This window comes from Pristis pectinata, chromosome 26, assembly GCF_009764475.1.
Source record: "Pristis pectinata isolate sPriPec2 chromosome 26, sPriPec2.1.pri, whole genome shotgun sequence".
NCBI classification, from domain to species: domain Eukaryota; kingdom Metazoa; phylum Chordata; class Chondrichthyes; order Rhinopristiformes; family Pristidae; genus Pristis; species Pristis pectinata.
The window spans coordinates 24,944,104-24,969,555 of record NC_067430.1 but is presented as its reverse complement, the minus strand read 5'-3'; the positions used below and the strand labels follow the sequence as shown (position 1 = coordinate 24,969,555).

General features: G+C 38.5%; 1 protein-coding gene across 2 annotated transcripts in view; it reads left to right on the top strand.

Annotated features, from left to right (window-relative positions):
- pex14 (peroxisomal biogenesis factor 14) overlaps positions 1–25,452 on the top strand; it is a 193,024-nt gene that overhangs the window by 69,226 nt on the left and 98,346 nt on the right. The window contains exons 2-3 of one of the 2 annotated variants that reach the window (XM_052039289.1): positions 6,844–6,911; positions 21,770–21,854. In XM_052039289.1, the coding sequence (XP_051895249.1) occupies positions 6,888–6,911; positions 21,770–21,854 (109 nt within the window). In that variant the 5' untranslated portion in view covers positions 6,844–6,887. The remainder of the gene's footprint in view (positions 1–6,843; positions 6,912–21,769; positions 21,855–25,452) is intronic. The other variant, XM_052039288.1, reaches the window with a different exon arrangement.

Here is a 25,452-nt window from a genome sequence, read left to right as displayed (position 1 = left end):
GTCAGAGGTTGCATTGCTTATCACTTTTTGGCTACTTCTTTTGGAATGACAGTGGATGGTTGTGTTGAAGACACAAAGTTCTGAAGTAAAGCAATTTTTCTCCACACCTACACTGAGAAGTCTTTCAAAGTATACAAAAACTTTTTCACATCAATTGCAGTAGTTTGAAATGTAGGATCTGTTGTAATACAGGAAATTCAGATTGCAATTTATGCACGGCAAGTTCTCATGCACCAATTTACCAATGATTTTCTGACAGTGGTTAAGAGATGAGTATTGGCCAAGACACTGGGGATAACTCCCTCTCTTCAAAATTGTGCCACGTTTTTATGTCCATCTGAGAGAACCGAGGGTCTTCAGTTTAACATGCTTTATGAAGGGCAGCACTTCTGAAAACTCACCTCTGTGAGTGTTAGCTTAGATTTTGTGCTTTAGTTTATGGGGTGGGACATGAATCTGAAGTTGTCACTAAGAGATGAGAATACCACCAATTGAACCATGGCTACCATGACTTTTCATAACCTCACATAATGTTTTACAGCCATTGAAATGCTTGTGATATGTAGTCCCTAATGTTTACTGTCCAGTGGCTGTTGAGTAGTTACAACTTCATCAGAGAAGAATAGGTACCCATCAATCATACATACACGTGAATTAGGAGTAGGTCACTTTGCCCTTCATGCTTACTCCACCATTCAAAAAATCATGGTTGATATGCCGTAACCTCTGCCTGCCTGCCCCTGCCATTCAGTCCCTTGCTTATCAAAGACCTGTCTAGCTCAGCCTTAAAAAAAAATTCAAAGACTGTATCCACTGCCCTTTGAGGGTGACGGTTCCAGAGACTCATGACCCTCAGGGAAAAAAAAATCATCCCATCTCTGATTCAAATGGATGGCCCTTTATTTTTATCTAGATTCTCCCACAAGTGGAAACATCGTCTCCACCTCCATCCTACCAAGACCCCTCAGGATCTTATGTTTCAATCATGTTCTCACTCACTCCTTTAAGCTTCAAATGGATACACAAAGGCAGTCCAACCTATTCTTCAAAGACAAACTAGGTACTCGTCTAGTAATTCTTTGAACTGCTTCCCATGTATCCAATAGCCTTCCATAAATAAGACCAATGCTGAACACGTGGTCTCACCAATGTCCTATTTGATTGAAGCATAAACTCCTTACTTTTGCATTCATTTTCCCTAGGAATAAATAATAACATTCTATTGGCTTTCATAATTACTTGCATTACCTGCATACTTGCCTTCCTATGCATTGTGCATCAGGACACCTGGATCCCTCTACATCTCAGAGCTTTACAATTTCTCATCATTTAGACAATACGGTTTTTTCACTTTTCCTAATAAAGGGGCTATTTCACATTTTCCCACAATATACTTATTTGGATTGTCGCCCACTCACTTAACCTATATATCTCTTTGTATATATATCTTTGCATCAGCTTTTGAAATTAACTTCGTATCTATCTTTCTGTCATCAGCAAACTTACTTCAACAAATTTACCTTTGGTGCCTTCATGCAAGTCATGTATATAAATTGTAAAAAGTTGAGGCTTCAGCACTGACCTCTGTGGCACACCATTTTTAAACTTGCCGGCAAGAATAACACTCATTTATGACTACTGTTTCCTGTTAGCCAGCCAGTCCTCTATAAATGCCAATATATCACCTCTACACAATGAGCTTTTATTTTCCACAATAACCTTTGATATATCACTTTATCAAATGCCTTCTGGCATCCACAGCACATGTTACTTCTTCAAAGAACTCCAATAGATACTGAAGATGGTGCCGGAGCGTGGCGACATGTTGCAAACTGCTCTCTATAGATCTACTCATTACCTTTACTGTAAATTGTTCAAACACGATTTCCCTTTCACAAAACCATATTGACGTTATGATTACCTTGATTTTTTTTCCAAATGCACTGCTGTAAAGTCCTTAATTCTACTTCCAACCTTTTCCATATAATAAATGGTAAACTAACTGTTGTTTTCTCCTTCTGAATAAAGGAGTTGTATTCACTTTTTCCCAATCTAATCAATATTCCAGTCTACATTTGGACTGCATTTCTATCTTTATGGTTATCCTACTTTATCTACTCCTGTTTCTCTTGTAAAAGCAGCCACTTGAATACTTATATACAAGTATTGCTTCTGGAGTCTACTTGATATCTTATTGAACAGCAAAGAACTGAATTGGCTGAGGAGGGATACAAGCTCAAGGCCAAAAGGTGACATGACCGGTCAAGTAAACATGTCTGCCCCACAGTAACCTTAACGTCCTGTGTTGAAGTTTTGTGGTTTTCTTTCTTGAAAGAGAACTTTTTTCGATTGACTCTTCAACTGTTAGTTATGACGAGCATCAATGTCATCTCCATTTTCTAGAACTGGGTTGCCAAGCATGTTGGTTTAAATTATGCAAATTCAAAGATGCTTGCCAATGTGTTTTAGGTCTCTGTACGTTAAAAATATTTGGAGCACCATTGATGTATAGAGCTATTATAAACTAGTTGGGTTAAAAAGCTATAGAGCAAGGTAGGGAAAGTGGCTTGTGGGGTTGTAATGTTTTGACAATATCATTGAAAGCCAATTTTTATTTTGAAGTAATTTTTTCAATCAGTGGCTTGACAAGATTATTAATGATTTAATGAAACTAACCATAGAGCAACAATATCTCCATGTTAGATTGCGGGACATTTTGGTAAAGCAGAATATTAAAATGAATGATGATATTCATTTGTTAACATTTACTTTAGCCAGGCAAGTTACATTAAATAAGAGCAAGAACTAGCTCAGCATTGCAACATAGATCCTTAGCGTATATTTGTTTTGTACAGCATTTGGGGACAGCTACTGGACTATTTTAGACAGGATTACAAAATCAGAATAAACTGGCATATTCTTATATTAAAACCATTCTCTGTGGATTGAATTGGGAAACCCTATTTTATGAAGGGTTGTGGAAATTTTCCAAAAGCCTGTGTATGTTATATCAATTGAAATTTTCAGTCCAAAGATTGGTGGATTTTTGTTATCATGAAATATAAATCAACATAGTAGATGAAGATGAGGTATAGGTTAGCCTTGATCTAACTAAATGGCAGAAGAGGCTCAAAGAAAGAAAAGGTCTACCACTTTCCTGTGTTTCAGTCAAAATGGATTTGCTAGACTTGCTGTTTCTATCAAGTCAGTCTGTCTCTTTCCCCTTTTCTCTACCTGGATAGCACTCTCCAAATGCATTCTTCTTTCAGTTCCCCTCTCTCTCTCTTCCCCCCCCCCCCCTTATCTTTCTCTCTTTCCCTGATGTTCTGTCTCTATCTCCCTCTAACCTGTCTGTTCCTGTCTTTCACTCCCTCCCTCTCCCTTTCCCTGACATTCACTCCTGCTTCTCTCTTTCTTGGCCACCAGCTCACTTGCTGTCCCTGGATTGCCCTCCTTGTTCCTTTCTCGCTCACCCCAGCCCATTGATCAGTCTCCCCCAAACCTTCTCTTTCTGTCTCATCCACTTTATCTCTTGTGGTCTCCCACCCACACTCTCCTCTCCTTCACCACCCCTTCTCTTCACTGCCACCTCTCTCCCACTCCTCCTCTTCACCAATTCCCCTTACCATCTCTTCCCCCGCTATCATTCATGCATAATAGAGTCATGGAGAGATACAATACAGAAACAGGCCACAGAGTCCACATTGACCATAGAACAGTACAGCACAGTACGGGCCCTTCGGCCCAAGATGTTGTGCTGACCCGTATAAACTTTATCCACATTCTATCTACCCGCTCTCTACTTCACCTCCCATAACTATTTTTCTTTTATCCACGTGCCTATCTAAGAGTCTCTTAAATGACCCTATCATATCGGCCCCTACCACCACCTCTCTTCCCCTGTGGCTGTGCATTCCAGGCACCCACCACTCTCCGTGCTTTAAAAAAAAACTACCTCTGACATCCCCCCTGAACTTCCCTCCATGCACCTTAAACGGGTGACCTCTGGTATTGGCCATTACCATCGTGGGGAAAGGATGCTGGCTGTCCACTCTGTCTATGCCTCTCATAATCTTCTACACCTCTATCAAGTCTCCTCTCATCCTCTGTCTCTCCAAGGAGGAAAGCCCTAACCTGCTCAGCCTCTCCTCATAAGATATGCAGCAATCCAGGCAGCGTTCTTGTAAATCTCCTCTGCACCATCTCCAAAGCTTCCACATCCTTCCTATAATGTGGCGACCAGAACTGAACACAATCTTCCAGATGTGGTCTAACCAGGGTTTTACAGAGCTGCAACATTACCTCTCTGCTCTTGAGCTCAATCCCCCAGCTAATGAAGGCCAGCACACCATACACCTTTTTAACCACCCTATCAGCTTGCGCGGCAACTTTGAGGGATCTATGTACTAGAACCCCAAGATCTCCCTGTTCCTCCACACTGCTAAGAATCCTGTCATTAACCATATACTCTGCCTTCAAGTTAGATCCTCCAAAGTGTATCACTTCATACATCTCTAGATTGAACTCCATCTGCCACTTCTCTGCTCAGCTTTGTATCCTGTCAATATCCCATTGCAACCTACGACAACCTTCTGCACTATCTACTACACCACCAACCTTTGTGTCATCTGCAAACTTACCAACCCACCCTTCCACTTCTTTGTCCAAGTCATTTATAAAAATCACAAAGTGCAGGGATCCCAGAACAGATCCCTGCGGAACACCACTAGTGACCGACCTCCAGGTGGAATACTCCCCTTCTACAACCACCCTCTGTCCTCTGTGGGCAAGCCAGTTCCAAATCCACACAGCCAATTTTCCATGGATCCCATACCTTATGACCTTCTGGATGAGCCTACCATTGGAAACCTCGTCAAATGCCTTGCTAAAATCCATATATACCACATCCACCACTCTGCCTTTATCAATCTGTCTTGTCATTTCCTCAAAAAACTCTTTTAGGCTCGTGAGCCACAACCTGCCCTTCACAAAGCCATGTTGATTATCTTGTAAGACTATACGTCTCCAAATGCTCATAAACCTTGTCCCTAAGAATCCTCTCCAATAGTTTGCCCACCACTGACGTAAGACTAACTGATCTATAATTCCCAGGATTATCTCTTTTACCTTTCTTGAATATGGGACCCACATTTGCCATCCTTCAATCCTCCGGTACCACTCCTGTGGTCAGGGAGGCCTCAACGATCATTGTTAGCGTTCCAGCAATCTCTTCCCTTGCTTTCCATAGTACCCTGGAGTATATCCTATCCAACCCTGGAGACTTGTCTATCCTAATGCTTTTTAGTAACTCCAACACCGCTTTCTTAACCTCTACATGCTCCAACATATTTGCCTGTTCTCCGCTAACCTCCCCTTCATCTAAGTCCCTCTCCTTGGTGAACACTGAAGCAAAGTATTCATTCAGGACATCCCCTACCTCCTTCGCCTCCAGACACATTTTCCCCCCTTATCCCTGAGCGGTCCTACCCTCACTCTTGTCATCCTCTGTGTAGAATGCCTTAGGATTTTCCTTGACCCAACTTGCCAAGGCCTTCTCATTCTCCTAAGTCCCTTCTTAAGATCCTTCCTGGCTACCTTATAACTCTCAAGAGCCCTGATTAATTTTTGCTTCCTAAACCTTAAATAAGCTTCGTTCTTCCTCTTGACTAAACCTTCCAACTCTCTTGTTAACCATGGTTCCTTCACCCTACCATACTTTCCTTGTCTCAGTGGGACAAACCTATCTAGAACCCCATGCAAGTGGTCCCTAAACAATTTCGACATCAGCCACCCATTTACACTAATCCTACATTAATCATTGTTTATTCTTCCCATATACGTATCTACTAACTCCCCCCAGATTCTACCACTCACCTACACAAAGGGGTAATTTAGAGTGGCCACTTAACCCAACATCTTTGGGATATGGGAGGAAATCAGAGCATCTGGAGAAAACTTACCTGGTCACTGGGAGAACATGCAAACTCCACACAAACAGCACCTGAGGTCAGGATTGGATGCAGGTCTCTGGCACTGTGGGGCAGCGGTTCTACTAGCTGCATCAGTGTGCCACCTTTTTTTCCAACACAGAAGCATGGCTTTTCACATTGTGCCCATTCTGTTAAAGTTAACTTTAAAAGGAAGCATGCTTTCAGTTGCCTGAATCTGGTATAACCTGTAAAATACAAAGTGTATTTAAAAATAAATGTAATTGCATCCTTCAGGGTATGGCCATAACATCTTTTCAGATGAATTTTTAATGATGTCAATCATTATATAAAAAAAAATCTTGGATTCCTGATTTGATCAATGGATCTCAGTGTTACTTTTGGACTGACTGCTTTCGTGCTATTCTGTAGCTGAGATTTGGCTCTCAGTTCTCATCACCTTCAACTGCCGACTGATCCCACTAGTCTGTGTTAATCTCCGGAAGCTGCTATTTAGAGTCATGATCAGAAACATATGGTAACTTTGGCCATCAACCACGATAGATTTTTAAGGAAAATAAGCACAGTTGAGAGAAGTGTGAATCCTTTTACACTTTTAGGGGCGGCATGGTAGCGTAGCGGTTAGCGCGACGCTATTACAGCGCCAGCGATCGGGGTTCGATTCCCGTCGCTATCTGTAAGGAGTTTGTACGTTCTCCCGTGTCTGCGTGGGTTTCCTCCGGGTGCTTCGGTTTCCTCCCACATTCCAAAAGATGTACAGGTAGGTTAATTTGGGTTTAAAGTGGGCGGCACGGACTTGTTGGGCCAGAAGGGCCTGTTACCACGCTGTAAATAAAATTTTTTAAAAAAATTTTAATTAATGCTTGAGGATAAAGCAAGGGTATATTTTTCTTAGGTTTTCGCCCACTTCCTCTCTAATTCAGCACTTTAAAATGGTGGATGTTGATGGTGTGTCTGGCTGTGGTAAGTAAGGAATGTGTGGCTTGATGGTCCTTTCCCTTTATGTTTTGTAATTTATGTAAAATATACTTTTTGTTAAATATAAAAGGTTTGCATGAAATGTATAAAGAACATTGAGATGTTCATTGTGATAATTTTACTGATTCAAGTTTTAGTAGTGTAATGCAATTGGATTAATGTCAATTCTGTAGATTAAACTTGGTCTTAACCTTGGCTGTCTATGGAGACATTGACATGAGGAACTATAAGATCTTTTATAAAACATTGAGAGGAAGAAGCCCCAAAGAAGTGTTTGAAAATGTCTAGTTTCATTATATAACCATTGCAGACTTTTATGTGGTTTATGTTTAAGAAGAGGAGGATGCAAGTGGCATTCTATGTATGTTTACTTGCAAATATGTAGAAAAACCAGAATTGAGCTCTTCAGTGAAGGATTTGGCAGACCATCAAAAGAACCTCTCCTTGCTAAGTATACAGTATGTCATATATTAAGGCTGAACCCATTTAAAGCACTTAAGTCATTTGTTTTCTGATTTTACTGGAGGTTTGTAAGTCTTCTAAGAATTTTGAGGCAAATCAGCAATTTTCTCTGAAAATTCATTGGGGAACAAAACAAAAGGAAGGAATTGGGCAATGAAGCTTTGAGAGCTACTTCAGTTGAAAATGTTGTCGGATCTTGAAGTAAACTTTCTATAAAGGTTGAATCATCCTGTTTTATTATAAGGCATAAACCTATCTAAGCAGTTTGCAGTTCAATAAACTTTCTCTTCTGCTGAAGTCTGTGACTATTCACAGGAATGTAGTTACGCAGCCATTGGATAATCATCGAGTAATGTTGCATGGAATCAGGCCCAATGGCCTACTAAATCCACGCCAAGACCATTAACCACCCAGTTTTTACATGAAACCTACCTCAATCCATTTTATTCTCTCCACATTCCCCTCATCTCCCCCACCCCTGAGATTTTGTTACTCATCTACAAACCAGGGGTAACTTGCAGTGGCCAGTTAACCTACAAACCTGGACGTCTTTGGGATATGGGAGGAAACCAGAACACCCAGGGGAAACCCACACAATCACAGGGAGAACATGCAAACTCCACAAGGACAGCACTGAGTCGCTGGAGCTGTGATTCATCAGCTCTAGCAGCTGCACCACTGTGCTGCCTAAGCCTCAGGAACTTGACAGGAAAGAATAAATGTGTATTTGCATATTGCCTTTTGCATCTTCAAGTTTTCGATCAGTGAAGAGCAAAAATTTGCAGATGCTGGAAATCTGAAATAAAAACTGATAATGCTGGAAATACTCATCTGGGGAGAGAGAGAGAAAGATGTTTCAGGTTGATGACCTTCCATCTATTATTGCTCAGTTTGAGCTAAGAGCAAAAGAGAGCCTTTACTGTCTGTTTTTCTTGAACTGAACTGCTTGCGTGGTTGTTGGTAACCATCCATTGAATGTAAATGGTGCAATACATTTCCATTGCTTCAGAGAGAAAGAGAGTATCTGATGTGGTCCGGTCTGATCTGATGCCACAGGCTTGGTGGCACAAATTTGAAGAAACAACTATATCCATGTGGAAGTTCCTGATCTCAATCAACTGGTTGCAAACATGAGGCACTTCCTTTTCCATTGAATGGTAAAACTGGTGAAATGAGGTTATAGTTGCTTGCATCCTTGAAGCTAAAAAGCAGAACGTCAAAGGTAGCAATCTCTGAATTACTGCCAGTTCTACATCCAAGTGAGTACAGAATTAGGAAGGAAGCAGACTAGTGTCTGGCTGGAGAGGGAGGGCTTTTGATGCCTGACAAATTGGGACTGTTTCTGGGGGAGTTGAGACCCCTGACAAGTTAGATGGCTGTATAGATATGGGACCAATTTCCTTATGATGGTGGGTTGATGGTTGCTGGGGAAGGTTTAAGTTCGCTAATTTGGGGTATTTTGTGGAGACGTTGTTGATGGGATCATTCTTGAGGTGCCTGCTTTAGATAGCCTAAGTCTCAGAACCATATAGGAGGGCAGGAATACTTGCTGCCCACTAAACCATGAATTTTTGCCAGATCTGAGGTCTTGATCTTCAAGCACCCCTTTCCTCAATCAACCAAAGATGACACTGATGCATTGAAGAATATTTGAGAAATGGTCCACATTTTTCAACGTCTTACAAGGTCAGAAAATGTTTAAACCAGCTGAGGGAGAAACCAACAGCAGAATATTTTTAAAACTGGAATTGTGTAATAAGACAGGATTAATTAATCTCATACTTAAAGGATCCCATAGGAGTGATCATAGCATGGTAGAATTTCAAATTCAGTTTGAGAGTGAGAAACTTGGTCTGAAATTAGTGGCCTCAACTTAAATAAAGGTGATTACAATGGTATGAGTACGGAATCGGCCCAAGTGGACTGAGAAAAAAGATTAAATGATAAGATGGTAGATATTTAAGGAAATATGTCATAAATTTCAGCAAAGTTAGTCAGGTGAGAAAGAAAGGCTTCATGAGAAGAATGTACCATCTCTGGCTGACTAAAGAAATTAAGGATGAAATCAAATTGAAAGAAAAGGCATGCAGTGGTTTGAAAATCAGTGACAGGCCAGAGAATTGGGAAATGATGAAAAGGATGATTAAACATATTATGAAGAAGGAGAAAACAGAGGATAAGAATAAGCTAGCAAATATCAAAACTGATGGTAAGAACTTCTACAAGCATGTAGAAAGGAAGTTATTAGCTAGAGTAAATGTTGGTCCTTTGGAGGATGCAACTGGGGAGTTAAAATGGGAAACAGAGATGGTGGAGATTCTAAATAAATATTTTGGATTGGTCTTAATGGTAGAAAATAGTAAGAATATCCCATCATAGTCAAGAGGCTAAAGAAAGAAACTGAAAAACAATCTCTATCACTGCAAACTGATGGGGCTAAAAGCAGTGAGGTCTCCTGGAACTGATGACCTGCATCCTAGGGATATAAAAAAAATGGCTACAGAGATAAAGGATGTGTTAGTTGAAATCTATCAAACTTCCCTGGATCTTGAAGAGATCCCAGAGGATTAGAAAACTACAAATACAATATCACTATTCAAGGAAGGGGAGAGATAGCAGGAAACTATAAGCCAGTTGACCTAACCTTTCTCATTGAGGAAATGCTTGGGTTCATTATTAAGTAAATAATAGGATATTTACAAAATCATAAGGTAATCAAGTAGAATCAATGTGGCTTTATGAAAGGAAAATCCTGTTTGACATATTTGCCAGAGTTCTTTGAAGATATTGAAAAACAGGCTGGATAAAGGAGAGTGGTAGATGTAGTGTATTTGGATTTCCAGAAGGCCTTTGATAAGGTGCCCTATAATAGTTTACACATTTGGAGTTGGCACAGTATAATGGGATGGACAGCTAACAGTAAACAGAGTTGAGATAAATGGGTCTTTTTTGGTTTGGCAATCAATAACTGTGGGGTACTCAATAACTGCTGGTGCCTCAACTATTTATAATCTAAACTGATGCCTTGGATGAAGGGACTAAGTGTACTGTGACCAGATTTGCCAAAGGTACAAAAATAGCTGCATTAGCAAATTGTGTGGACAATCAAAGAGCCTGCAAAGGTATATGAACAGCTTAAGTGAGTGGGTAAGAAGATGGCAGATAGAATATAATGCCAGAAAATATGATCTTATCCACTTTGGAAGGAGGAATGATAAAGCAAATTGTTATTTCAATGGAAATGAGACTACGAAAAGTTGTGGTGCATAGGGATCTGGGGCTTGTATTACATGAAACATGAAACATTAGTAGGAAGGTACTCAAGCAACTAGGAAGGGTCATGAAATACTTTTCTTATTGCAAGGGATATTAAGTATAAAAGTGGAGAAGTTTTGATGCAGATTGAAGGGTGCTAGAAAAACTGAACCCTGGAGTAATGCATACAATTTTGGCCTCAATATTTAAGGAATAATATGCTTGCATTGGAGGCAGTACAGTGACAGTGCATGAAGTTGATTCATGGTACAAAGGGCTTGTTGAATGAAGAGAGGTTGAGCAGGTTGGGATTGTATCATTGGAGTGTAGAAAAATAAGAGGTGATCTTATTGAAACATACAACGTTCCAAGAGGAATTGACAGGATGGCTGCTGATGGGATGATTACCCTGGTGGAAGTGACTAGAAGTAGGAGGCATTGTTTCAGAATAAGGTGTTGTCCATTTCAGATGGGGATAAAGAGAAACTTCTCTGAGGTTTGTGAACCATTGGAGTTCTCTGCCTCAGGGAGCTGATTTCACTTGACTGGATCTTGGAGTGGCACTGTTGCCATATAAGGAGATTTTTGAGCAGACTTAAGTCTGTATTCTTTAAAGTTGGAATTATTGAATATATTCAAGACAAAACCTAGCAGACATTTGGGCTACAGTCACATGCCATGTGGAGAAAACAGGAAGTGGTGTTGAGACTGAGATTGAATTAGCCATAATTCTTTTGAATGGCAGAGCTTGCTGAAGGGAGCGATTGGCCTATTTTTATTCCTACAGCCATTTCTATTGTACTTGTTTTCTCCCCTTTCTAATGGTTAGTTGCAGGCTGTCGTTAGCAGTCTTGAATTGTCAGCCTGTTTTTTTTAGCCAGAGAACAGTGTGTGACTCAATCACTTTAAACGGGTGTAAATAGACACCCGCAGTTGAGGCTCTAAAATTTGTTGCACAGCAGGTGGCCATTGGTACTGTTCTTTTTCCTCCTTCAGGTACATTTATGTAATAGTACTTACTGTGGACTGAGCAGGAGATTCTATATAAATCTGATGGATTAAGGAATTACTGGTGGCAGCACCTCCTCACTGAATAACTGGATGACTAAGATTCAGTAATAGATGAGAATGGTGACACTGCCAACTTGCATTATCTTTCCTTGTGATGTGATATGTCATGAGTTATCCTTGCATAGCTGAAAATTAACCCTTCATCCCGTTTACTTCCTCATTGCTGCAGGAATCTGCTGATTTTATTTGGACATTTAGGCATTTTGTCTTCAAGAAGCTAAGACCTCTTTAGTCTGGCAATCTGATTTGAAAGGTGGGGGCAAACATTAGTGGAGCTATTTCTTTTTAATTTTGAATGTGTATATGTTACCCTGTAATTTAGTAAGCCTGATCTTTGCGAAACTGTATAACCAGGCAGTAAAAAAAATGCTTCCTCAATTTTTATTGAATGCTTTGTTTTATTCAGTTTTCAATGCCTTTGGGTCACTGGCAAGACCAGCATTTATTGCCTATTCCCAATTGCCCTTGAAGGTGGTGGTGAAAGTGTTCTCTCTGTGCTGTTGGGGAAGGACAGTGAAGAAACGGAGAAATATTTCCAAGTCAGAATGGTGTGTGACTTGGAGGGTTATGTGCAGCTGCTACTAAGTCCCACGTGCCCGAAGCCCTTGTCCTCCTCTGGCAATAGAAGTTGCACGTTGGGGAGGTGACGTTAGACTAGCCTAGGTGAGTAACTTCAATGAATTTGGTTGACGGCATACACTACATTTTTAGGATCTGGCCATTGTGGGCAAGCCCAATATTTATAGTCCATCAATAATTGCCCTTGAGAAGGTGTGGTGAGCCATTTTCCTGAACTGGAGCAGACCTTCTGGTGGAGGTGCACCCACAGTGCTGAGTTCTAGAATGTAGAGCCTAATCTTCTTCATTGTTTACTGCACTTACAAGTTTCCTCCATTGCAAACTTTGAAATTGTGCCCTCTCCAAGTCATTAGAGTGTATCAAAACCAGTCTACAAAAACAAAGAACTCCACTGTGCAGCACCATCCAGTCTGGAAAAACAGCAGTTCACCACAACTTTATTTACTGCCCATTGGGCAGTTTTGTACCCATGCATCTATGACTGAACACAGGGGCTTCAGTTTTGCTCACGAACCTAATAAATGGTACTTATCAGCTACAGTGTCCTCATCCACACCCTCTGTTATTGCATCAAAAAAATACTCAGCTAATTTAGTTTAAACACAATCTGTCCTGGATAAACCTGTGGAAGCTCTCCGTTAGTCAATGTTTCTGCAAGAGGCTATGAATTACCTTCCTGATTATTACTTCTAAAGGTTTCTCTGCCACCAGCATTAAACTGACTGTCCTTTAATGGCCAGGTTTATTCACCTTCCAATTTTTCAACAAGTATGCAATGTTTCCAGTCTTAATCATTTGCTATCATCCCTGTATCAAAAGACCAATATCTCTCTAATGTCTTCTTTACTTCCCTTTAAGGCGTAGAATGCATTTTGTCTGAAATGGGTGATTTAACTTCTTTAAGTACTTCTACTCTTCCAGTACTTTGTCTTTATCTGTTTTTACCTCATCCAGTATGCTGACAACCTAGTTTACCATAGTGATCACCTTTGTAGCTTGAAGCTATTAGTTGATGCAGTGGAGCCTTTAATCCCATCGTCTCAGATCTGTGGCAATTATTGTACAAGGAAGGATTTAGTGGATTTTGAATCAGTGGATCAGGTGGTCAATCTATAGTTCTAGTAAGGTGTAAAGGGGGAAATAGCTAGCAGGCTCAACTATTGTGTCCTTTTGGTCTCCCAGTGAGAGCATGGATTATTGGGGATATACATAATTGCCATTAGAAGATGAGGCTATTAGCTAAATGCTTTTTTGATATGAAAAGAATTGTTCATTTTCTTCCTACCTCATTGCTGAGACGAACCACATTTGTGGCTAAGGAAAGGAAATGGATATTTTCAGGAGCATGCTTGTTTTCTGTGTTAGTACCTGCTGGTCATGGTATGGAAGTATATTTTAAAATTAAATAATGCCAATCTCTTATCAATTCCTAATATGCTATGAAATCTGTGATTTTATTTCTTTGAGCTGGAGTAGTTTTATTGTCACACTTTTTTCTTAAATTATAAGACAGCAGCTTTCACATGACAAAACGGTGAAAGCTTTTTACTGAATTCAGATCAAAACAGATGGTAGTTGGTCTTTGGCACACTTTGGAGTTTTTTTTAGAGCAGGCCTGGAGCTAGTGACTTTGTTTTATGACTTTAGTTTTTACGTGTTGTCTTTTTTTCCCATTTAATCCCCAAATTAAAGTAGTTTCCTACTTTGCAACCATTATAAAAAGCAGCAACACTTGAGCAAATTCCAACAGGGCTGCTCTGTAGCCATGTTATTATTAATAAAGTGCCGGAGATCGAACAACTGCCCATAAAACTCTCCTCTGAGCTGGAGAGTTTTAACAGCAGGAGTACCCCTGGTGTGAATATCAGTGAGGCTAGGATGAGGAATGCTGTTTAGTGCATGTTATAATATGCAAGTGTACAGGTGCCACTGGGCTATCCCAAGTTGCAGTTATGGTACTCTTAGATGATTTGGCATTGTCGAATAAAATTAGTACCTCAACTGAGTATGTATCTATTTTGTTGTAAAACATACGGTTTTCAAAAAAAAACATCAGAATTGCCTGTTGTTTGATAATTTTATCTAGAATAATTTATTTCAATGTATTGGGGGATATTCTGAGACCAAAGTGAGGAAGATACAATCAAGTTATGGATACGGCTGATCTCATATTTCACAAAATCTGCAAGTCATTGAAGTTTTGTTTTTTTACGCAGAGTGGTGGGTGCGCGGAACGTACCGCCAGCAGAGGTTGTGGGGGCAGATACATTAGGGACATTTAAGAGACTCTTAGATAGACACATGAATGATAGAGAACTGGGGGGCCATGTGGGAGGGAAGGGTTAGAAATACCTTGGAGCTGGGTAAAATGTCAGCACAACATTGTGGGCTGAAGGGCCTGTACTGTGCTGCAAAGTTTTATGTTCTATAAGTCAGAAATCAACAGTAACAGGACATATTAGGATTATGTAATTTATTAAAATCTTTTTTAGGTTGGTACACGCAGGTTTGGGGGTTGAAATATTCTCCACGATTCTTCTGTACATTGTGATGGGCCTGGGGCAGAAAGGTTGAAGTGTAGATCAGACAATCACATGTCACAAGCAAGAGCAAAGAGAAATATCTAGTTACATCAAATCTATTCTAGCTGCACACTTCATGTATCCATATCCCATCAAGCTGAAAGCATTCAAGCAACTACTGCTGTTATCAAATCACTCATGAATCTTGCTAATTAAAATAGAGCTTCATTTTTTTTAAACCGTTGTTTGACAGGAACCTGAGACTGGCGTAACAAGGTTTAGACATGTTGTGAACCTTTATTGCATAAAAGATATTTTTACATGAATGTGTAAAGTGAATTGATCTGCAGGCTGAATTTTGTACTTGTTAATGATTTTTATCTTTTTACTTGAAGTGGCTATGTAATAGCAGCTAAAGTGATTATTTTTTTGATTAATGAATTTATCAGGCAGCCTGCAGCTTTGGAAATGTCATTTATATAGCGTTTTCAAACATCCGTGCTGTAAGTCAGAGATGCAATCAAAATCAACTGGAGGACTCCTGTTTAGAAATGAAATGTTGTAATTGGTTATTGGAAACTACAGATGGTAGAATATAATGTTGGGGCAAACTTTTAAATTGTGATATTTCAAAAATGTAGCTTAAGTTTTAACTGGCAAATTTTTTCTCTTACTGTTTGCTTGATGGAAGAACTTCCAATGTTAAACTTAGATTAGCTTTATGGTTGAACAGAAGGAGACTCTTTAGCTCATTGTACTGATGCCAGGTATTTGAAAAAGCAATCCAATTAGTCCCACTCCTGATTTCATCCCCACCCAAAAATAGCCCTGCAATGTTTTCTATTTCAAATATACATCCAATTCCCTTTTGAATGTTACAATGGAATCTGCTTCCAGCACCACTTGTCTGCATTCTATTCCATCTTAATTCATTGACTAAAGTAATATTTCCTTGTCTTCCCTCTGCTTCATTTGTCACTAATCACAAACCTGTATCTTGTGGTGACTGACCTTCCTGTTATTTCTCACTGATTTTAGTAAAATTCCTCATGAACACCTCTATTTAAACTCCTCTACCCTTATCTGTTGCAAGGCATGCAACCTCAGCTTCTCCAGTCTTTCCACGTGACTGACGTCTCTCTAGCAAATCCTTTCAAGTTTAGACATTTTCCTGAAGTGTGCATTCTGTACATTCTGCCTGTATTTAAATTAATAATTAATACTTTTAGGAAAGCATTTCAGTTCTATCAGGTATGAATAAAGATTTGATTAAAGCTTCTATTCATTGCTTGTTTTATTCTTTGGTCATTGAGTTACTAAGAAGTTGGCTTCATTCTTGAGGAGTTTCTTATTAGGGGGAAAGAAAGCACAGAATGTAGAGAATGCCCAGTTGTGTTCTATCTTAGTACTTTTGGCACTGGAATTTTTTGCAACCTTTTCTTTCTTTACCTCACAACAATCACAATCACTTCCAGAATTTGCTCAGGGAGGGAAGAATAGAATATAGACTTTAATTACATCAAATAGTGGTGAGATGCAAGAAGTAGATTTGTTTTTCTTTAGCAAATTGTGCCCTCTAATAGAACAGTTGTAGTTCCATTGCATCCTGTCATTATTTCCATGCTGCAAATACCATCTGTATGACAGGTTGAGAAAGGCACAGTTTTATTTTGAATGATTTGTACATTGAATCCATAAATGGGACTTCTTGTCCAAATCAGCTTGTAATGAAAACACCTTGTGTATTGCTTTGAAGGAAATGTGATTCATACTACAAGTTTTCAATCAATGTGAAGCCATTTCACATTTACATTGAGAAAATTTGGTATTGTGTAATCAGGATGTAACGGTTCGAATGGGATATTAAGTGGAATAAGGATTGAACTTTAAATTCAGTTTCCAAGGATTGTTGCTCCATTGTGAAATTGGGCCTGCACACTAGATTTAGGTCTCATTTACACAATAATTTCAATGTTGATGCAAAGTGAGGCTGCATTTTACTGGGTGTGAAAGAAATAAAGGAAGAAACCTTCATAAACTCTCCTGTTATTACCGGAGTGCTTTGTAGCTAGTGAAGTATTTTTGAAATGCAGCCACAATTATGACACAACATGGTACTGTTACGTTGTGGTCCATTTAAACATGAAGTTTTGCAAGATTTTCTCACAGCTCTCTTGCTGCTATAGGCTTGTTTTTTTTATTGCAGTGGGAAATTTAACGTAGGCATGTATGTATAGAGCTAAAGATTAAAGAACTGTAAGAAAATGCATAAAATCTATACTAAGAAACAAGCTTGCTTAGTTTGATTAAAATGTGAATTATGTGAATGTGGCAGCAAATTCATTGGGATTTTCATCTGAGCAAATAATATTGGATAACATTGTGTGTTCTGCTTAAAGAAAAAGTCATCTTTGGGAAGTTTAAAAGCAAGGTGGCAAATTAAGGGTTAACACAGTAGGGCGATATCTTATCTTGCCCCTTTAGAGGAAGTAAGATGTTAAGGCAGCATAGCTTCAGGCAGCTAAAAACAACTGAATTAGGTTATAATTGATTGAGGTGATACAGGATTATTGGTTTGCAGCAGCATTACCATTAGTGGAAAAAGTGGCACTTTCATGAGATAACTTGATAGCTGCACTAGATTCAAAGCACCTGGCCTGTTTTCCTTTGAAAGAAATTAAACTTCAGCTAGAGGGCGCACAATGCTTACCATTTCTGTTTGTGTCTGGTTGTTAATTTGCAAACAGATGGACATTGGGGTTGTCATTCCATCTTTTTGTAAATTTAGTCAGCACAACAAATTTGTAACTTAAATGAATGTGCTTTAGATATATATTACTTTTTAACAATCTACACAGTATAAATCCTATAGAAAGGGTTACTTTTCTCACCTTTGCCTCTGCTTTATTTTGTTTTGATTATATAGTTTTCCGTGAAGCCAAACCTCCTGCAGATTTTTGAAGTGGCTGTCCCAATGCACAGCTTTAAAATAAAATAAAAATGAGAGCACCAGTATTACACATATGAACATTCAGCATTTTTAATTTAATGTACGCCAGAGGTGCTACTGAGAATAAAATACTGAATAAGTCTACCACCTTAGTTTAACTATAGGTTAAACTATAGCAGTACTATAGCAGTACGCAGTAAATAAAACTGTCAATATATTACAGCAGCAAAGTACTATAATTTTGCTGATTGCTGGAAATCCAAAATTAAAAATAACACAAAATGCTGGAAATGCATGGGAGAGCAGGCAGCATCTGGAAAGAGGAACAGAGGTAATGCTTCAGGTCAATAACCTTTTATAGTCAGTATAATAAACAGGGACTGACCAGGGTTTGCTAAGCATGATGATTGTAATTAAGCTATTTTTATGGTTTCAAGTTCCACCAGTTGGTTTTCCCCTCTGGGCAAGTCCGATGTTTGTACATGATTTTTAAAAATAAGTGTGCTTTATGAAGAAATGCTAGTTGAACCAGTTTCTTTATGCTTGCTTTGGAGTATATAAAAATGAAGTTTCAATTAAGTAATTGTCTTTTCCTATGGTGAAATTCTTGATGGAACTTACATGATTAAATTGGATGTAACTAATTTTTAACAAAACTATGTTCAGAAAAGTGAACACATTTTCTCTTTGAGGACAGAAAGTCAAGTACTTGTATGTTCCTACTTGAATAAAATGTAAAGTTTCATTTTGAAGTAATTTTTTCCATTAGTTTAAAAATATTCCTTTTGGGTTGGGATTCCTGCACTCTCTCCCATGTATATAACTTAATAAATTCCATAAGAAAATGCTTTAACCACTCTTAGAATAATCCCTTCACCCCCATAGATCTGGGTATATATTTTTGCAATATGGTTCATTAAAATTATTCCAATGAGAGGGTTATTGCTGTGCTGGGATGTTGAAGTGGCACAGTTTTTTTTATTAGATCCTGGAAATTCTGTTTTCCTTTTCAACTGCAGGTTGATAAATAAATTTATTCTTTTATATCAGTACTCCATAAGTAAATAGATGTGTGCTTATAACACAAGGAACAGCTGTTTTACCTTTATTGTCCATCTGTTTTGTGTTGTGCTATTATTATAATGAAAGCAAAGAAACACATATGATGCTTGTTTAATTTTACTTGCATCTCCTACTTTATCGTAATATTTACAGCAGTATATGTCAGTAGAACTTCTTGGTATTTTTAAATTCTCCACTTACCAATGATAGGCCAGGGAAACGCTCAGTGTTCTCATATAGGAATTGATCTTGGATAGAAAATGTTTTTAGAGGCATTTCCAACATTTTCAAATGTTGCTCCAGTGGTTGGTTTAATCAAAATAAACAGAACAGTTTAATTGCTTAGTCATTTTTTTCATTAGTGCCTATAGTTGTCTGTCCCTAAATTGTTTGTCATTCATTGACCTTGATGACTGGTGGGTTTCAATTCTATTTGCTATTTGTTAATGGCTTTTTATGTGGTGTTTTTGTTGTAATTTTATGATGTTTTATGAATAGGAAATTTGAGCCAATCACGTGCAAGTGTTACACATGTTTGCATATTGCCCGGGGTGATGTCACTGTGAAAGACAAAACATATTGTTAGAGTTTTCTTGCTGCTGCAGGGCTTTGGAATTTTATGTGTTGTTATATTGTTTTTCTGGTCACCTTTCAGGCTCTTATAATTTTACTCATTTTAAAAGAAGTTAGTGTGTGCATGGTACAACACAATAAGTAAAAGCTTAATGTTGTTCTTCTTTCCCATCTATTATTCGGGGGATGCAGCCCATCATCAGTTGCTTTTATGTGTACATATGTTATGATACAAATAGAAAATTTTTGCACAATAGCATTTGGACACTAGACTTGCAATATCTTCAAAAAAAAATTTTAAGTAACTGCGGATGAACCTGTTAACTTCTGAGGACCTGCTGAAATGATTCTCCTTAGATACAGTAAATGCATATGATGAGATTTTTCTAGGGTTGGGTGATTGAACAGTGGTTAAATTAAAGCTCTTAGTAAATGAGATTTCCTTTTGTTTCTGCAGTATTCTGCAAGTCTTCGCAAATAGTAAGACTGCAAACTTGTCTAAATGTCAATTCAGTGGGATAGAAAGTTTGAGGAGATGGTGAAGGGGGGATGAGGGTAGGGGGGAACGTGGAAAATTGGAGGAATTGGATTTTAAATATACAACAAAGGAATGATAAACTCCAACAAGAAGCTTGACAGTTTAAGAAGCCTTGTGGTGAAATAATTTGCTCTTGAAACACAGTTGTGGTGTAACCTATTGATTGCAAGTAAAATGAAGGCACTGCTCAATGCAAGGTGGTCCTTCCAAAGAAGAGCTGTGGTTCTTCTGATTTGTCCTTTCCATTTCTAATAGTTAAACTGGATCCTTCATTTCGGGTATTGCTCTTTACCAAGGTTTTTCAAAGTAGAATTTGGCACATTTTTTAAAAATCGGCTACTTTCAAAGAATAATGTGGATCAAAACATTTTAACCGATTATAGAAGATTATTTTACAATTGAATCACTGACCACAGGTGTCAGAATTGAACATGTTGCTGTAATGATTTTGTCAATATGAGTAATGCATTTAACACAAAGGTGACTTTTCCTAAATGATGTCTCTATGTTACTTGACCTAAATTGTGTAATATAAAACTTACGAAAAAAAGTCTGGTCACAATGCAAGTCAAATGTCACAATGTACACATTTGATAGCCAATTCTTTCTTTATCTATTTTGTCATCTATTTGTCAATAAAACACACAAACTACATTTAGAAAAATGACAGACAGCATTTCAAGTGTGTTAAGATTATATTGTGGTTTTTTTTTTCTTACAATCAAGCACACAACACAGTCAAAGATCTGCTTGGAGTTTTTGGAGGAAAAAAATAAGGATCAAAAGAGTTAAGCCAATGAAAGAGGCTGTGATGCTAAGTCTGTTAGAGTTTTGGGTAAATGAGAATAGGACAGATGTGAGTGTACAGAGACTAGTTGCTGCACTGAAAGGGATTTTGGAAGGAATTTAAATTTCTGTATAAAATAAAACACTGGAGAGCGATACATGATGTTAGGGAAACGAGAAAGATGGCAATCTGTTACCATGTCAAAAAGAGAGAGTCTATCTGGACCTCCATTTTCAAATAAAGGAAGTGTTGAGGTATCAATGTCAATTCTTAAGTCAGTTAGTGGACTTGCACAGTAAGTAGTAGCAACATGTTGTCTGACTATTTTAATAGGAAGCACATAAAAGCTGAGCCCAAACTGATTCTCACTGTTATTCACCTCAGAAAATTATCATTGGGACTTGCAAAGGGGAAATGGGTGGTGACAGTGCATCCTGATGTTTTCTCTACCTGATCACATATGGAAGTCTATTGTAGATCATTAGGTTCTGATTAGGAGCCTGAACCTCATGTTTTCATCCCCTCCCATCCATAATCCAAAATTCATGAAATTGATTACAATGGTCCCTTTGTGGCTGTAGCTAAGATTGTCCCAGCTGGTGGAACAAGGCCCAGGTTTGGTACATTCCTGATATGAATGGTTCCTCCAATCATTGGTAAATATGCAGAGGTAACAATTCTCACATGAATATAGTGGCTTTCATAGAGTAATTTGGAAAGAGAGAAAAACGGTAGGCTATGTGGAAAGAGCTGGAGAATTGGATGAATTGCTTTTATAGTTACAAACAGCCACTATAGACTTACTGGGGTGAATAGCTTCCTGTGTTTTGGGTGATTCCATAGATTCTGTGAATTTGTTTTGATAGTTGAAGATATTCTGGTAGAAATTTCATACACAGCAAATTTCCTTTGAATAAAATAAAATGCCCTGAAAATGTCCATTTATTTGTTTTACTGTATTTGATTAATAATGAAGGTCGGTAACAGTATGCTGGTTGAACTGCAGTAACTAAACGAATTGTCTGCATTTCTCTTTTTCCCTAGATTGCCACTGCAGTGAAGTTTTTGCAAAACCAGAGAGTTCGTCAGAGTCCATTAGCAACAAGAAAATCCTTCCTAAAAAAGAAAGGTATGTACTTTTCCCCATCCAGTTTGTATCCAGAGAGGGTTACTTATTCGATAGTGCTGCTGAACAGTCAATGTCAAATTAATCAGTCTGTCTTTTAGAGTGACAATTCACATCGTCGCTAAAAACATTATTTTGAGGGCAGGCTTGAGGTTGCATTGCAAGCCTTTCATATGTGTTGCTGAGAAGCTAATAAAGTGCCCATTGACAGAAGTTTATGGTGAATCATTTCACTCCTGGCCTTATGAAGCTTGGGCAGTACTTTCCAAAATTAGGAACATTGAATTGAGCTCTTTGAGCATTCATGAACAGCAAAGTTTGCAAACTGAAAAAAATGCATGGTGAGATTACTGATGGAAAATACACAAGGATCTCTGTTGACGTTGATGATGCATTTGTCATACAAACTTGCTGTTGAGACCAACAAGAAAACCATGCAGCATGATTAGGTGACGATTAGAGAATACACTAAATATATAATGATCCCTCCCCTCCCCACCCAAACCTTCAGGCAAAACATGCTGAAAGTGACCATTTTATACATAGTCACATATAACGTTAATAAGTAGAGATGTCTGTCTGTTTAAGAGATTAATATCTGGGATACATTGTTAGTTTTTGGTAGGCCAAACATATTGGGGCTACGGATTTTTTTGTTATGGATGTGCTGAGTTTGTGACCTTTCTCGTGATGGAATCCGTGTGTTTTTCAGCATCCAAGTGAGTTCACCAGTGAAGATTGCTCTTCTGGTATCTTGCCTGCCTGTGTTTTTATTTCAGCATCACTGTTACTGTAACTCTCATTCAGAACTTGGTCGTCTGAAACTCATCCAGAACATTGTGGTTTGTACCCCAAACAGACTCCTGCACACAAATTATTGCTGAGTCAAATCTGGAACTCCCTACCCAACATTCATGTGTGAAACCATGCACGTCATGGACTGCAGCAGCTCAAGGCAACTCGCTCCCATCTTTTCAAGGGCAATTAGGGATGTGAAATAAATCCTGGTCTTGTTAGTGATGCCCACGACCTTTGAATGCATAGTAAAAATACTCCTCTCATGATGAGTGCATTGGGTCTCTTGCTCACAGGGTTCTTATTCTCCAACTTTGTATTTGGAAATCCCCATCCCCATTCTGAATTTTCTTTCTTATTCAGGGTTATACCCCAGCACACGCTCTCTATTCTACCATTTCTGGTACTGGTTCCTATCTCCTATGCATCACCGTTGGTAGAATTTTTAGCCACTATGTCCCTGAAATCTGGGCTTCTGTTTCTAAACCCCTGCTCCCTGCTACCCTGTTTTCTCTGTTTAGAAGCTCTCTTCAAAATCCTGGCCATTTTTCTTTATAAGTTATTGACTATTCACTGTCAAATGTTTCAGAGGGTTATAGAACACTGACTGATCCCTCATCTGACACTGGTTTGAAATTAGTGACCTCCATAGGGCATCAGCATCTGAACAGAAAAAGCAGAAGAAATGCTGATCATCTTATCAGAATGAAGAATGTTCACAATAGTAAAGCAGCAGAGATGTTGAACAGCCAACCAGAATGAAGAATATTCACAGATGGAAAGCAGGAAATAAAAGAAATATGAATTACATTTAAATCATTGTAGAGAAAATGAAATATAGATTGTGCATAGACATGGGATTGAGAGAAACTTCAACTAAACACAACACAAAGTTGCACAATTTTAAATTTACAATGTAAATTTTCTTCTGAGGGATTGAGACTCCATGCTTGTAAAATTAATTTTTCATGACCAGAGAGATTGCTCGCTTATGACGTATTACAGGGTTCAAACTTCTGATTGAACAAAGCTCAAGCTTTTCATCAGCCTTTAGTGCAAGATGATGAGTGTGAGTTCACCCTTAACTCTGACTTCTGGATTACATTGTCAGAGACAGTAGCAGTGATCCCTGTGGAAGAGGGTCTCATGTAACTATCAAAACAAAATTTGGACCTATACCATGTTGCTTTCACTTGTGTATTAACTCTGAAGTGCCTATCTAGTTGTCTAGAAAGTTTCATTTGGGGAAAGGGGCCTTTAAACTTCAGGCAACCCTATCAACCAGATATACCTGGTAAAATGTCATACCGAAAAAGTTAAAACTCATTCCTCTTGGTTACATAAGGTCAAGATGAAAATCTGGCCTTGTTACAGTGTAAAGTTGGCATGCTGACCAATTGCCAAATCTCACCTCAGCTAAGTACAATCTTCTTGGATATTGGAGATGGGAGTCATTTGGTTACAGTACTGGACCAGCAAACTGAAGATTAAGAATTCAAACACCACCATAACAAACTGTAATTTGTAGGCATATGTCGAACATGTAACACAGAACTTGCTGGATCATGGAGAAGAAAAACACCTGTCTCAGAACTGCTGCTCAGGGTAGGGAACCAATGAGTCCTCCCTGCCACCTGTAGGAGACTCCAGTCCCATGTAATTTAGTTGCTGCTTCATACCAGAATGAACAGTGAACATTAGTTTTGCATCTCTTTTTTTTTAAAAGATGCCAAAACAAATATGTTGAAAAGTGAGCTTGTCCCTAAATGGAGTCTCTAATTGCATGACTCCAGCAGTATAATATCAAAGGTTGTGTTTTCCCCAATGTCAAATGAAGCTAATCTTCCACTAATTTTGTTCCCTTTTTCTATCATTACTGGAATCAGAAAGGAAAGAATCCCAAGTGTAAAAGTGATGACATATGAGAAAATATCGAAGGTTATTCATAGTCAAGAGGGAAAAAATGGTGTGACCTGATTGGGATCTTTTTTTTAATGTAAAGTATGAGCATATGGATAAGGTGAACGTTTCAAGCCAGGAGAATATTCCATTTAAATTACTGAAAAGGAAATTTAAAATAGATCAGAGAAAATTGTATTTGTTCAAAGGATGATGAATGTTTGGATTGATTTGCCTGATGAGATAATGGAACCAAACTTGCCTGGATAATTCAATGTGTAGTTGAATGCTAAGCTGTATGAATAGAAGCAGGAGGAACATCTATGCTTTAATAAAATTGGTGTGTTGGCATTTTAATCCTACTTGGCAGTGCTACTTCTGTCACTTACTACAGTTGAATTTATTTTAATCAACTACTTCTATTTGGATAGTATGCTTAATGGATCAACACTCCCACAGTGCTTCACAAGAGTGTTACCAAACAAAATTTGATACTGGGCTCTTAAGGGAGAGATCAGGACAAATGATCACAAGATTACCATAGAGGAAAGCTTTAAGGCAGATAGGTAACATAAGAAGTTTAAAAACAGGTTAATGGAAAAATTGTAGAGGCTAGAGCCTTGGCAGCAGAAGGCATTGGAATTACTAGATTTGGCCACATTCAGAAAGTCAGAATTGGAGTGCAAATGTGTCAGTGGATTAAAAGGGTGGAGGAGGGTTGTAGAGATGGAGAGGAGTGAGACCATGAAGGGATTTAAAAACAAGACTGAGAATTTTAAAGGCTAAAATAATCTACAAACTTTCTTTATTACCCTTTGTTTTTGCCATTGTTAATTTATAATTGGTTCTTCAGCACCACCAGCAACTCTGGGCAACTCTTAACATAGGCAAATGTAATAATTTGCAA